The sequence below is a fragment of the Podarcis erhardii genome (genome assembly GCF_964252035.2).
Source record: "Podarcis erhardii genome assembly, chromosome: 18".
NCBI lineage: Eukaryota > Metazoa > Chordata > Lepidosauria > Squamata > Lacertidae > Podarcis > Podarcis erhardii.
Window position 1 is genome coordinate 9,825,505 of NC_138516.1, and position 15,505 is coordinate 9,841,009.

Below are 15,505 nucleotides of genomic sequence, written 5' to 3' on the forward strand. Positions count from 1 at the left end.
TTTAAATTCTGGATGAGGTCTGAGAGACAGTGGACCGGCCCCCTGCTGAAAAAGTTTGCTGATCCCTGGACTAGGATGTGTGCTATTATTTAAAATGCATCTCTGGGTTATTTGTGGGGCATAGGAATTCGCTCATTTCCCCCCCTTCAAAATATAGTCCGGCCCCCCACAAGGTCTGAGGGACAGGGGACCGGCCCCCTGCTGAAAAAGTTTGCTGACCCCTATGCTAGAACCTCTCTGTCTTAACCGTATTGAACTTCAGGCAAGCAAGTCTGGGGAACCACCTGCTACTAGAACATGGGGAGGCAAACTAAGGCGTGGGGGCTGGATCCGGCCCAATCGCCTTCTCAACCTGGCCCGCTGCTGGTGCAAGGAATCGGCATGTTTTGACACATTTGGCAGAATGTGACCTTTTAATTAAACTGCATCTCTGGGTTATTTGTGGGGCCTGCCTGGTGTTTTTATATGAGTAGAATGTGTGCTTTTCTTTAACAATGCATCTCTGGGTTATTTGTGGGGTCTGCCTGGGAGAATGTGCCCTTTTATTTAAAATGCATCTCTGGACTATTTGTGGGGCACAGGAATTCATTCATCCCCCCCCAATATAGTCCGCCCCCCTCAAGGTCTGAGGGACGGTGGACCGGCCCATGGCTGAAAAAGTTTGCTAACCCCTGAGCTATGCCACGCAGGGCCACCCAAGGCGGACAGGTCATAGCGGAGAGTATAGACTAAATGCGATCCACCTGGAGAAGGAACTGGCAAACAACTCCAGTATTTTGCCAAGAAAACTCCAAAGGAAAATCTAAAGAAAATCTGTTGATGGCTTGCAAACATTCAGGCTGCGTCAGGCTCACTTTAAAATGTCAGTGGGTCTTCTCTGTACAGGAAGTTTTTAATGTTTGACGCTTTGCTGTGCTTAATGCATCAATTTGTCGGAAACTGCCGAGAATGACTGGGGCAACCCTGTCAGATGGGCAGCGCTGCTATTATTGATTATTACCGATCGCAGGAAGTGCCCAGGGCCCACGACACACCAACGCTGCCACAAACAGCCTAATTTGTCAGCACCAAAATATCATCGAGTGTCAAAACAGTTTGGCCACAATAAGGAAATTTTGCCCATGGCGTGGCTATTTTCCACCTTCCCCTTTCGACTCTCTGGCACCCTCTCTGCATAACCGAGCAATTCCAAAATATAGACGCGCTTTTACTCTCGCAAGATTGAATGTCTTGCCCTTGGCTGGACTTGAGGGACGATTCCAACAGATCCCACACGAAAAACGTCCCTGTGGAGATGGCCGTCCCGAATCGGTGGCGCATGCGCTTCTGGCTTGCCCTCTTTATAAAGACTTGACGAATGAGATTATCACCCCTTTTTTGTCGTCCGTCCTGTGTCGCCCAGCCACTGCCCCAGTGTCCTTTCCCTTGGCAGACCAAGATGAGCAGGTGACAGCAAAGGTGGCAAGGTTTTTCGCTGGGGCAATCAGAATAAGATCCATTACCTGACCATTGATTCAAAACCCTAAAATGTATTTTACATAATTGACTTTTTATTTCTATTCATTGTGTAGAGTGGTGCCCTGCAAGACGAACGCCTCGCAAGACGGAAAACCCGCTAGACGAAAGGGTTTTCCGTTTTGGAGGCGCTTCACAAAACGAATTTCCCTATGGGCTTGCTTCGCAAGACGAAATGTCATGCAAGTTCCTGCAGGTTTTCCCCCCTTTCCCCCCCCTTTTCCTAAGCCGCTAAGCCGCTTATCAGCTGATCCGCTAAAAGCCGCTTATCAGCTGATCCGCTAAAAGCCGCTAAACCGCTAATAGCGCTAATCCGCTAAGCTGTCAATGGGCTTGCTTCGCAAGACGAAAACACCGCTATACGAAGAGCCTCACGGAACGGATTAATTTCGTCTTGCGAGGCACCACTGTATTGTAGTGTTGTTTTATTGCTACGGCCGACGCGAATAAAGATTCATTCAAATAAAAATTTTCTTTTTTCTTTTGTTGCAAATATGTATGTTTTCTAATTTGTACTTAATAAAATTCAATAAAATTATTTTTAAAAGAAAAAAAAAAGATTCATTCATTCATTCGTCGCTGCCACAAGGAAGACTCAGCAGTCAGTTTTCAAAGCTGTATAAATACGCGTGAACATATATTTGCAAAAACGAGAGAGGGGAAACAGAAAAGGCACCGGATCTGGAACAGAACCCGCTATTGAGTTGTAGGTACCCGTTACCCACCAACCACCGAGCAGAGAAACAGGCCGCAAATTAGAAACGGAGGTGAGAAGTCTCCAAATTGCGGCGGCCGAGACTCAGCCAGCTCCCTTGCGCCCTTTTCAGTCCGAGTTCTTCAGCTTGCTCAGCCCGTCAGGGTACTGGAAATCGCCACCGTTCTCATAGTCGTAGATGTCTAGCGCCACTTCGCAGCTCTCCCGTACGACGCGTTCCTTGTCCTGGGCGTGGGCTTGCAAGGCGGAGAGGCAGGAGGCCCGGGCGATGGAGCCCAGGGCCTCGGCGCACTCGTGGCGCACCATGGGGCTCTCGGCGCCGTCCTCCAGCGAGGACGTCAGCTGCGGGATGCTCGCCTCGTGTTGCATCTGTCCGAGGACGTAGGCGACCTCGTGGCGGAAGAGGGCGCTGCCACAGCGGAGGGCTTGAGGGTGGAAGGGAGAGGAGAATCGCAGTTCAGGAAAGGGGCTTGAGGACTGGCACCTTGCGTTATCTTTAAGAGCCAGAGCTTGTAGTGTTCCCAATAATAATAATAATAATAATTTATTATTTATACCCCGCCCATCTGGCTGAGTTTCCCCAGCCACTCTGGGCGGCTTCCAATCAAGTGTTAAAAACAATACAGCTCTAAATAGTAAAAACTTCCCTAAACAGGGCTGCCTTCAGATGTCTTTTAAAGAGAAGATAGCTGCTTATTTCCTTGACATCTGAAGGGAGGGTGTTCCACAAGGCGGGGGCCACTACAGAGAAGGCCCTCTGTCTGGTTCCCTGTAACCTCACTTTTCGCAATGAGGGAACCGGCAGAAGGCCCTCGGCGCTGGACCTCAGTGTCCGAGCAAAACGATGAGGGTGGAGATACTGGGCCGAGGCCGTTTAGGGCTTTCAAGGTCAGCATCAACACTTTGAATTGTGCTCGGAAACGTACTGGGAGCCAATGCAGATCTCTCAGGACTGGTGTTATGTGGTCCCAGCGGCCACTCCCAGTCCCCAGTCTGGCTGCCGTGTTCTGGATTAATTGCAGTTTCCGGGTCTCCTTCAAAGGTAGCCCCACGTAGAGTGCGTTGCAGTAGTCCAAGCGGGAGATAACCAGAGCATGCACCACTCTGGCCAGACAGTCTGTGGGCAGGGAGGGTCTCATCCTGCATACCAGATGGAGCTGGTAGACAGCTGCCCTGGACACAGAATTAACCTACGCCTCCATGGACAGCTGTGAGTCCAAAATGACCCAAGCCAAAGGCCAGGCGGAACAACTCTGTCTTACAGGCCCTGCGGAAAGAAATCAGATCCTGCAGGGCCCTGGTCTCATGAGACTGAACGTTCCACCAGGCCGGGGCCAGTGTTGAAAAGGCCCTGCCTCTGGTTGAGGCTAATCTGACTTCCTTAGGACCCGGGACCACTAGGGTGTTGCTGTTTATGGACCTTGAGGCTCTCCGTGGGGCATACGGGAGGGGTGGTCCCATAGGTACGAGGGTCCTAGGCAAGCAGCCGAGCGGGTCCAAATTCCGGCCAGAGCCGCTTGACCAGGCGAAATCTCTGGCCCAAGAGAAGCGAGGAGACTCACCGTCCGCCAAGGCCAGGACGGCTGCTTCCCCGCCGACGTTGCGCAGGGCAAACATGGCCCGGTATCGCTCGAACAGGGGCCGCGAATCGTCGAGCAAAGCCTGCCTAAGCCTTTCCACATCCGCCTCCTCGGATGGAGGCGCTGGGTCTACAGAGGAGTAGGGACCAGAGGATGCTTCTGCCGGGTGTTCCTGAAGCCATTCCAGTCTCTTCACGGCCAACTGACACGTCTCAGCCACCTGAACAGGATGGAGGGGTGTTTTTTAAGGACGTATATTTCGTGAAAAAACATGAAATACATTCTTAAAAAAACCAGAAGCACTTTTACTTGGTATTATAGGCCAGGATATTAATAGGCAAGATGTTAAACTGTTTTTATACGCAACAGCAGCGGCAAGAGTATTGTTAGCCCAGAAATGGAAGCGAGAAGAAATTCCGACGAAAGAAGAATGGCAGACGAAATTAATGGACTACGCAGAATTGGACAAAACGACAGGAAGGATTCGAAACCTGCGGGACTGGAGATTGACAGAAGATTGGAAGAAGTATATGAACTATTTGAAGAGCCATTGTAACCAACAAATCACGCTAGTAGGACTACAAGACGTTTTGTAAGGAGAAATATACGAAGTGTTTACAAAGTTGATAGAGATATTGGTTATGGGTCTTAAATGTAATAGGGAAAGTAAGAAATTAGAGATTAGATTGGGAAATTTTCAGACAGGACGGATGGAAGTCAAAAGATTGAATAAGGTGTAAAAGTACGTTTAATTACTGTTGAAAATAGTATGTTAAAAAAACCAATAAAAATTATATACGGTATATATTTTAAAAAAACGGATGGAGGGGTGTTAATTTTTTGGTTCGGTTCAGGTTCAGGGAAGAATTGGAAAGGAATCCCTGGATTTACCTCAATGACAGGGTCTTTGGAGTACTTTTTCAGGACGTCCAGAACTTTGGGGTTCCCAATGGCACCGAGCGCCTCACCTGTCGAAAGGAGGGAGAGAATGAGACACGAAGGTGGAAGTGGTGGGTGGGTGTTATTAATTTTATTTGTTTATATCCCTCTCTCCCGCTGTTGACCCCACAGAGACACGCGGCGTAATAATAAAAAAAAGGTGCAAGATATAAAAATTGCTACAGGGGCCACAACTCATGCAGAAAGTCTCTGTTTGAAACTGCGGAGAGCAGCTGCAAACAGTACTGAGGTAGATGGACCAATGACTTTATTCAGTTTAGGCAGCTCCCTAATAAACCAACCGCAAAGATTAGAATCCTCTTATGGATTGATTGGCTTAATTTGCATGTTGCCCCACCCACGGGACACAGGGCGGTTCACAACATTACCGTATTTTTCGCTCTATAAGACGCACCAGACCACAAGACGCACCTAGTTTTTGGAGGAGGAAAACAAGAAGAAAAAAAACATTCTGAATCCAAAAAGCCAGAACAGCAAGAGGGATCGCTGCGCAGTGAAAGCAGCAATCGCTCTTGCTGTTCTGGCTTCTGGGATAGCTGCGCAGCCTGCCTTCGCTCCATAAGACGCACACACATTTCCCCTTACTTTTTAGGAGGGGAAAAGTGAGTCTTATGGAGCAAAAAATACGGTAAATCACCATACAAAATGCATAATCAAAATAACCACAAGAACAACCCAATATCCATTCCCCAAACACATTTTAAAAGGGAATTGTATGTTAATCAGCCCAAGTACCAGTAGAAGAGGAACATTTTTGCCTGGTGCCTAAAGGTGTATAACGAAGGCTGCAGGCCAAGATCCCTGGGGAGAGCATTTGACAAATGGGGAGCCAGCTCCATCTGGAACGCAGGATGAGACCCTCCCTGCCCGCAGGCTGTCTGGACAGAGTGGTGCATGCTCTGGTTATCTCCCGCTTGGACTACTGCCATGCGCTCTATGTGGGGCTACCTTTGAAGGTGACCCGGAAACTGCAACTAATCCAGAATGCGGCAGCCAGACTGGGGACTGGGAGTGGAGACCACATAACACCGGTCCTGAAAGACCTACACTGGCTCCCAGGACGTTTCCGAGCACAATTCAAAGTGTTGGTGCTGACCTTGAAAGCCCTAAATGGCCCAGTATCCCTGAAGGAGCGTCTCCACCCCCATCATTCTGCCCAGACACTGAGGTCCAGCTCCAAGGGCCTTCTGGCGGTTCCCTCCCTGTGAGAAGCGAGGTTACAGGGAACCAGGCAGAGGGCCTTCTTGGTGGTGGCACCCGCCCTGTGGAATGCCCTCCCATCAGATGCCCAAAAAAAGGTAAAGGCAAAGGACCCCTGACAGTTAAGTCCAGTCGTGGCCGACTCTGGGGTTGCGGTGCTCATCTCGCTTTATTGGCCGAGGGAGCCGATGTACAGCTTCCGGGTCATGTGGCCAGCAGGACTAAGCCGCTTCTGGCGAACCAGAGCAGCGCACGGAAACGCCGTTTACCTCCCCGCTGGAGCGGTACCTATTTTGCACTTTGACGTGCTTTCGAACTGCTAGGTTGGCAGGAGCAGGGACCGAGCAACGGGAGCTCACCCCGTCATTGCGGGGATTCAAACCACCGACCTTCCGATCGGCAAGCCCTAGGCTCTGTGGTTTAACCCACAGCGTCACCCGCGTCCCATAATAATTCACCAAACGTTAAAAGCGTTCCCCAAACCAGCCCCCTTGCAATCTGTCAACACAGCCTGTCTTACCAGCTTCATGGCGGACCATGGGTTCCTGGCTAGCGTCTCGGAGAACCTCAATGAGGACCGGAATTGCTCTCTCATCCTGCATCTGCCCTAAGCAGTAAGCCAGTTCATGTTTGAGGAGCGCAGAGTCGTCCCCAAAACCTCGGCTGATCCACTCAATGGCTGCATCGCCCCCTAGGTTTCGGAGGGTGAACAGCGCCCGGAAACGGGCTTTCAGGGGTTGGCCGGCGTCCACCAGCGTCCGGCCAATCTGTTCGATTTCCTTCTCTGTCACCATAGTTGTCTGGGGAGGAGCTACTTCAAAAAATACCTAAAGGAAGAGAAAAGCAGGTTGTTGTTTTTTTGGGGGGGGGGTTTGAAAGTCCGCGTTTTGGAGAAGCCCAAACTCCCCCCCCCCTTTTAAAAACACTTTATTGCATTTTAAAAGAAAATAAATTGATCGTTGCATTCACATAAACAGAAAATAAAGCGATACATGAACGAAATGTGAAAAAAGTAAAAATTAAATAACATAAAGCTTTGGGGTGGGGGAAACAAAAATGTATTATCAAACACACAAAATTATTTAAGGATTACAAACCATCATTTGAATGTTTTATACCCGAAATTCCTAGAACGACATTACCTTCATAGTCACTTTTCTTTTTCGTCACATTCTGATTGTTCTCCTAAACTGGTTTGAATCCCTTCTGTATTATTTGACTTCCGTCTATCTCTCTGCAGTTTGCAAATTTCTTTTACATTCAATTTATCTGTATTCCATAACTGAAAAACATTCCCCAATATATGTGAAGTTAGTCTAGGGCACAGCCAAATGTTGTTGGAACCGTATTTTATTAGATAGCTATTAAAGCAATCCCATTCTTTTTTCAACCTTGCCACCTGAGTGGTTTCTTATTAATTTCGTTGTTTTAGCGAGTTCAAACATTTTAACGAAGCCCAAACTTTGCAAAGTTTTGGAAAGATGGGTTGGGGAAAACAAGAACCAAGCAATATCTACTCAGAAGTAAATTGCAATCAGGGTAGATTTGATTTAAATCAAATCGATATTAAATCACAATTTAAATCACTAGTCAGTAAGACTTTAAATCTTCTTTTTTTTTACAGAAAGACTCATTCTTGCTTAATATTTACAAACCAGATGAAGGTTTCATTTTTGGATTGATAAATTTTCAGAGTAGTTTTTACAGTTATATCAAAAATTACCGATTTGGTTCTGCTATTAGAAATACATAGACATGAAATTATGAAACTATTGTGAGGTTTAATAAGTTAACTGTTTATATTTGGACAACTTTTCTGCTGTACTTTATTGGAAGGAGAAAACTAATCATTTCCTTAGTAACAATTTAAACAATTTATTTAACTAAAACAATAACATTATAGCATATGTATCCATGTTTGTTAACTGATGTGGCTAAACAATTTTTTTAAAAAAACACAACTTAGACTGAGTTTAAGCACACATGAAAAACTTAAATCCTTATTTCCTGATGAATAACCTTTGGACTATAATGTAACTTAAATTGAAAATCTTTAAAAAGATTTTTCCTCCAAAAGGATTTTATTTTAAAAATCCAATTTAAACCTTAAAAATCAGATTTTTATTTTTTTTAATCTTCGATTTTTATCCACCCTGAATTGCACTGAATTCAAGCAAACGTCCAACTCCTTTGGGCCATATATTTTTGGAAGGTGTCAAATTAACATAAATTGCAGTTGGTTTAATTTTTGCTTGTTTGGCTTCTGTGGGGTAAAAAAAACGATTGGATCTCTCCCATTGCAGAGGGGAAAAAAGTTCCAGATCCAAAATTTTCTGGGGAAGCCAAGCCAAGTCGCTGGTAAAATTCCATTTCACGGTCACCTGCCGGCAACTCTGAATATGATACACACATAATTGTTGACTCAGGAGATGGTTTGGTTTTTAAGTCTTGGAAGACGCCCATAAATGGGAGATTTTTTATGTTATTGCTCAAGCACGCACATCGACACCTGGCCAAAGAAAACACTCCCAGGTATATACTGATGCAAAAAAAATAAATAAATAAAAAATTTAAATTACTGTACCGGTAAGGTGCAGCACAGTCCAACTCATCCAAAATCTGTTGTGATTCTCAAAAGCTTCTGGAACATAGTATATGACAAGCTTAAAAAAATGTTTAAGTATAACTTTATAAAAAATACAGAAGCTTTTCTACTAGGGATAACGGACACAGGTATAGCAAGAGAAGATCAGAAAATATTCCTCTATGCCACAGGAGCAGCAAGGATCCTAATTGCTAAAAGCTGGAAAAAAGAAATTGTGCCAACAAAAATGGAATGGCAAGACAAACTGTTAGAGTACATTGAACTGGCTAGATTAACAGAGGCAATTAGAGATCATACTAGACAAGAATTTCAAAAAGCATGGGGAAAATGCAGAGAATACTTCACAAAACGGTGCCTTAAAATTCATACCTGGACTTGTTTCGATTAATGTCTGCAGGAGACTTTGTGGATATTTAAGTTATAATTAGAAAAATCTTAATAATTATTCATAAAGGAAACAGCTTATAAGAAGTAAGTAAGGATGCCAGAAACAGGATAAAGGAAGTCTTTTATTTGGTTGCTTGTATTGTTGTATATTATGCTTGTTGTTTGTTATGTTTGTGTCTGATGGGCGTGGATTTCTGGGTTGGGAGGTGGGGAGTTTGTGTTATGTTGTAAATAAAATTTCCAATAAAAATTATTTTAAAAAACCAAAATCTGTTGTGATTCGGACATTTTGTGGGTCAGAGGTCTGGGTTAATCCTTTAAAGGCCAAAGAAGTGGGGAGAAAGATGTAATTTGCCTTCAAACAAGCAGCTTTTTGCTCTTGCCCAGTGAGAAATAGAAAATAGAATATAGAAAATAGAAAATGCATGCTCAGAACCACTCTCTATGCCAGAAATAAACTGTATATGATGCTATTACTGTAGCTTCAAGCAGTAATGGGGGGAAACTGGGACACAAATAGTTGGAAATAAACATTTTTTTAAAAAAACAACCTGTGAAATTTGATGTAATTTGGGCTCGATTCGTTAAAAGTTTGGGAAGCTTAATAAACAGGCGCAAATCAGAAGCGGCCAAGGCTGTTAACGAGCAAACCTATGCAAATCAATGCCAGAGAATGCACAAATCTATGCAAATGATTGGCGGGCAACTTCACTGTATGCTTTTCAGCACCTGCTGAATTAATAATATTTTTATATATATATATACCCCGCCCTCCCCAGCCAAGGCCGGGCTCAGGGCGGCTAACAAGCAATAATAAAAATAAGTTGAATGAATACAACTTAAAAACAAAATTAAAATACAACATAAATATTAAAAGCATTCTTCTTTCAACAAGCTTCCAGGGATGTTTAAAAAGTCAATGGCAAGTTTTCATGGGATCTTAGCCAATAGCTGTTTTAACTTTTTGAAAGTTTTAAATTATTGCTGTTGATTTCCCTTACGGATAATTTTATCGCTTCATCTGTCTTTTTTGGTAAAGTGGTTATTTTTTGCAATCGAGCGATGTAGAAGTTCCATGAAGCCAACAAATAAACGGTATTATTATTATTATTATTATTTTAAAAAATCATTAGCAGGCACCATAATAAATTATACACAAATACGCAGCGCCCCTGTAAACCTATGCAAATTAGCAAACGCATGTAAATCTATGCAAATCAGCAAGGGGTGTGTGCAAATAACACGAACGTCGCAGGCAGCTCAAACAGAATATGCAAATGTATGCAAATATATGCAAATCAGCAGCAGCCAAAATAAACTGATCAGCTCTCTGGCCCAACCCACCAAGCCCAAATCCACCCCAAGATTCCCCCCCCCATTGTCCCCCCCAACCCTGGGTAGCTCCCCTGCCCCCTCCCATCCCGTCTCCATGGCAACAGGGATGCAGGCGGCTGCCCACCCGCTTTGATGTCTATCCCACTCACCTAAGTCGCACGCGTTCCAAGGCAGCCTTCTGCGCCTGCGCGGTAACCTGGGAAGGAACGCCCGCTCGGCAATGAGGCGGCGGACGAAACCAAGTACCACGAGAATGTAGCGGGGGGGGAGAATGGTGGAAGCGGCCCTTTCCCCTCCGTATTTCTCTTCTTCTTCAATTCAGAAGGGCGAAGCGACAAAGTTTTTTCAGTATAGGCTGCCTCAAATGGTACTTTTTTCCTTTTTCTTCCCCCCCTTTCTCCGCTTCAAATGGGCGAGTCCGGACGGGCGAAAGCCGCGAGAGGAAATGGCGGCCACGGGCGCATGCGCGTTGGTAGGGAGACGCCGGCGTTGCTCCGCCTTCATTCCGTAAGGCGGGGCGTGGCGATAGACTTCTGGATTATAGACTCGAGTGCAGCTCTGAGTTTCCGGGTTCAGTTTGGAACATTGCATCATTCGCTGTTGCAATTGTGGATTTTGAAACTCTTTCTTTCTTTCTTTCTTTCTTTCTTTCTTTCTTTCTTTCTTTCTTTCTTTCTTTCTTTCTTTCTTTCTTTCTTTCTTTCTTTCTTTCTTTCTTTCTTTCTTTCTTTCTTTCTTTCTTTCTTCCTTCCTTCCTTCCTTCCTTCCTTCCTTCCTTCCTTCCTTCCTTCCTTTCTTTCTTTCTTTCTTTCTTTCTTTCTTTCTTTCTCCCTTCCTTCCTTCCTTCCTTCCTTCCTTCCTTCCTTCCTCTACACATTTGCAAATTATATTAATTTTGGGGTGGTCTTGGGCTACAGGGTGGGCAATTTCAAAAGTCTATATAAGGGCTTGCACACCAATTTTCGGGGTAAACCCATTAACAGCCAGGGAAACCCATCATCCAGCTTAAAAAGCAGAGACATCACCTTGCCAACAAAGGCCCGTCTAGTTCAAGCTCTGGTTTTCCCAGTAGTGATGTATGGAAGTGAGAGCTGGACCATCAAGAAGGCTGATGGCCGAAGAATGGATGCTTTTGAATTCTGGTGCTGGAGGAGACTCTGGAGAGTCCCATGGACTGCAAGAAGAGTAAACCTCTCCATTCTGAAGGAAATCAGCCCTGAGTGCTCACTGGAAGGACAGATCCTGAAGCTGAGGCTCCAAGACTTTGGCCACCTCAGGAGAAGAGAAGACTCCCTGGAAAAGACCCTGATGTTGGGGAAGATGGAGGGCGCAAGAAGAAGGGGATGACGGAGGACGAGATGGTGGGACAATGTTCTCAAAGCTACCAGCATGAGTTTGACCAAACTGCGGGAGGCAGTGGAAGACAGGAGGGCCTGGCGTGCTCTGGTCCAGGGGGTCACGAAGAGGCGGACACGAATAAACAACTAAACAACAACAATATATATATACACATACACCAAATGTCTATATAAGAGCTTGCACACCAATGTTTGGGGTTCCTCTCCTCCCTCCTGCGTGTGATGAGTGGGGACCCTGTTGCAACAGTTCAATAAAGATCAGGCTTAGTAGCCACTTTGCTTCTCAATATTCTCTGCTTGGCCTCTGTTATTTTCTCCTACCGATAGAGAACCTACTTATCTATATAGGCTCTTGGGTACCCCATAAGGAAAAAGGAGCATTTTTTCCTTATAACACTTTGATTCTATGATATTGGCTGTTTTGTTCTCCAGGGCATGTGACCTGGGTCTCGGGGAAACTAAAGTATTAACCACCACCAAAGAACAGCCAGTCTGCCCAGGTAACGCAATCAGTGACCATTATCAGGTATCCTGACAGGCAGGATTTCTGCTGTAGACCGCCTCCTTCTGTGATGTATGTATGATGTTTTTTGGGGTGGTCTTGGGCTACATTGTTCTGGGTTCCTCCTCCCTCCTGCGTGGGGTGAACTGTTGCAACAGTTTAATAAAGATCAGGCTTACTAGCTGCTTTGCTTCTCAATATTGTCTGGTTGGCCTCTGTTATTTTCTCCTACCAATAGGGAACCTACGTAAGGACTCTATAGGGGCTCTTGGGTACCCCATAAGGGAAAGGGAGCAGTTTTTTCATCTTCTTACAACACCCACAACTTGAGCTCCTTTGGAAAGAAAAATCACACTTGCTAGGCACTCCTCGGACGCAGAGAGGACAGGTTAGAAACACAGGAAAAGAAGCGTTCGCTTTTCTTTTCTTTTTAATGTCAGTTAATAAAATATTTGTATACAGCCCCAAAAGTCGAAAATAGTGCAAAACATCTCACTATCATGCATCGTTGGTTTTGTTTTTTTGTTTCAACTCAATCCACTTCAGGTAAGTAGGAACAGAACAGATAATGACATATTCCAAGACGTGTGCATGTGGTCCACAACAGGATAATTATTAACTCGATTCCGAGCATCCGGGATTGGTATTTATTTATTTCACTCTATTTTTCCCCGTCCTTTTTTTAAATTATTAAATCATCTTCTTGTTTGTTTAGTTTCAAGTAGATGCCGGACAGAAATTATCGAGAAGGGAATCGGTTCGGTTCGGAGAGGGGGACAGGTTGGGGGGAAAGAAACACGGATGAGGTCCGTGGGGAGGAATCCGTAATCTAAACCACTTAGATGTCCCCGTTGATGTCTTCTTTTCGTTTAAATTACTATTTTAAAAAAAGTTCGGCGGAATGCACACCTGCACAGGTCTACGACTTGGGGTGTTTTGTGTGTGTGTAAACATTCAACTCAAATTCCGACACTTTGGTCCCGGGCAAATTGGTACGGAAAGGGTATCTTCAGAAAAGAGGGGAAGGTGGCTGGAATGAAACCGCTTTGGGATGATGTTCTCTCCTAAAGGGTCCTGGGGGAGAAGGAGAGGGTCTTGGAGGTGGCCGGCCCATGACATTTTGCCGCCTGCAGCGGGGGGACAAAGGACAAGACGGCACCTGTTTCCTGCCCCCCAACTCTGGACCGGAAGATGAGTCTCAGCTTCAGCGCTGATGGCAGACGACATCCCCGTGGAGGCTGACCCACTGCAATGGACCTCAGTTAGACAGGTCCGTTCTCTGAAATGGGTGCAGTGAGGATGCTAGCCGGAAGCAGGTAAGCCTAGGCTGCCTTGCTTGGGAGGGCTGGCTGTGAGCTCAGAAGCGGGCTGCTGCAGCCCTCCAACGTTTCTCTTGTGAAAATGGGGATGTCCTATTCCATCCCCTCCAACGTTTCTCCCTTGAAAATAGGGACGTCCTATTCCATCCCCTCCAATGTTTCTCCTGTGAAAATAGGGACGTCCTATTCCATCCCCTCCAATGTTTCTCCCTTGAAAATAGGGAAGTCCTATTCCATCCCCTCCAACGTTTCTCCCCTGAAAATAGGGACGTCCTATTCCATCCCCTCCAACGTTTCTCCTGTGAAAATAGGGACGTCCTATTCCATCCCCTCCAATGTTTCTCCCTTGAAAATAGGGACGTCCTATTCCATCCCCTCCAACGTTTCTCCCGTGAAAATAGGGACGTCCTATTCCATCCCCTCCAACGTTTCTCCCGTGAAAATAGGGACGTCCTATTCCTTCCCCTCCAACGTTTATCCCCTTCAAATAGGGATGTCCTATTCCATCCCCTCCAATGTTTCTCCCGTGAAAATAGGGACGTCCTATTCCATCCCCTCCAACGTTTCTCCCGTGAAAATAGGGACGTCCTATTCCTTCCCCTCCAACGTTTCTCCCCTTCAAATAGGGATGTCCTATTCCATCCCCTCCAACGTTTCTCCCGTGAAAATAGGGACGTCCTATTCCTTCCCCTCCAACGTTTCTCCCCTTCAAATAGGGATGTCCTATTCCATCCCCTCCAACGTTTCTCCTGTGAAAATAGGGACGTCCTATTCCATCCCCTCCAACGTTTCTCCCGTGAAAATAGGGACGTCCTATTCCGTCCCCTCCAACGTTTCTCCTGTGAAAATAGGGGCGTCCTATTCCATCCCCTCCAACGTTTCTCCTGTGAAAATAGGGACGTCCTATTCCATCCCCTCCAACGTTTCTCCTGTGAAAATAGGGGCGTCCTATTCCATCCCCTCCAACGTTTCTCCTGTGAAAATAGGGGCGTCCTATTCCATCCCCTCCAACTTAACTTTCCTTTCCTTCCTTCCATTCTTTTCTACCTCCTTGGCCTCAGTCCTCTCCCTGTGAGGCTCAGCTTAAGGTCGCCCTGTTTCAAGAAGTAAAAAAAACCTGGACACAAAAAGTTGTGGGGTTTTTTTTGGGGGGGGGGTAGTTGTTGAGCTGCTTTTTTAAGGAAAAGTGGGCCGATTTCCCAAGTCTGTCATTGGAATCCCAGACATATGGCAACCCTACGGAACTGGAATTAGTTGGTTCTGCCTTTCTTGGGTGTCTCTGGCGCCATCTGCTGTTGACCTCCCAGCCTACCACCAACGGGCACCAGCTGCCTCTGAGCTGCAATTTTATTTCATTTTTTAAAAAAGGTTCCAGTTTATAACCCCTTCTCTTCACCAATGGCTTGCTCTGCTTCTCGGCAGCGCTGCAAACCGCAAAGAGCTCGGCCCGTGTTGCGAAACCTCGCTTCCTTTCAAATGCTGCCAGTTAGGGTGTGTGTCCAGTCCTAGGCTGCCGGTTCGTGCAGGAAGCACTGAACTAGATGGACCAACACTCTGCCTCGAGCAATTCCAACATGACCACCTCTGACCCAACCTGGAGGTGCCGTGGGACCCAAAAAACTCCTTGCCAAAACCTTGAGAGAGCACAGCTGCCGGCCAGAGCTGGCAACCCGGTGCCTGGCGGACAAACGGTGCAAGGACGGCTCCTTGGGGAAAGAGCTGTGATTGGGACAGAGGTGGCCATGAGTCATAGCTGTCAACTTACAGATTTGAAAATAAGGGACCAGCAGCCTCGGAAATAAGGGATCAGCAGCCAGAATAAGGGATTTTCCAAGCACAGGTATGTTCAACTTCTGAGCCCCTTCGAGCCAAAGGCAGAAAGCCCAGCCAGCAGCCAAACGAAGCCTCAAGCAGTGGTTCCCACAGCGCAGCAACCCAGCAAAGGGGACGCAGCAAGGAAAACCACCATCACCTCTCCGCTGGGAAGCGCTGAGCAAAGGCGAGTCCCCAGGCAACGCGGCCAATTTGA

At 46.2% G+C, this 15,505-nt stretch overlaps 1 protein-coding gene across 3 annotated transcripts; it reads right to left on the reverse strand.

Annotated features, from left to right (window-relative positions):
* Positions 1 to 2,121: 2,121 nt before the first annotated feature.
* DOHH (deoxyhypusine hydroxylase) lies at positions 2,122 to 10,494 on the reverse strand. Of its 3 annotated transcripts, none has more exons than XM_081846393.1 (5): positions 10,447 to 10,494; positions 6,491 to 6,797; positions 4,702 to 4,778; positions 3,793 to 4,030; positions 2,122 to 2,655 (listed from the first exon to the last, which is right to left on the reverse strand). In XM_081846393.1, exons 2-5 carry the CDS (start codon positions 6,762 to 6,764, stop codon positions 2,339 to 2,341), a joined length of 906 nt encoding a protein of 301 aa, XP_081702519.1. In that variant the 5' UTR covers positions 6,765 to 6,797; positions 10,447 to 10,494; the 3' UTR covers positions 2,122 to 2,338. The 3 variants fall into 3 exon arrangements, with proteins under 3 accessions (XP_081702519.1, XP_081702521.1, XP_081702520.1); XM_081846395.1 differs by lacking the exon at positions 10,447 to 10,494 and adding an exon at positions 10,422 to 10,442; XM_081846394.1 differs by lacking the exon at positions 10,447 to 10,494 and adding an exon at positions 8,555 to 8,578.
* Between the last annotated feature and the right edge of the window lie 5,011 nt (positions 10,495 to 15,505).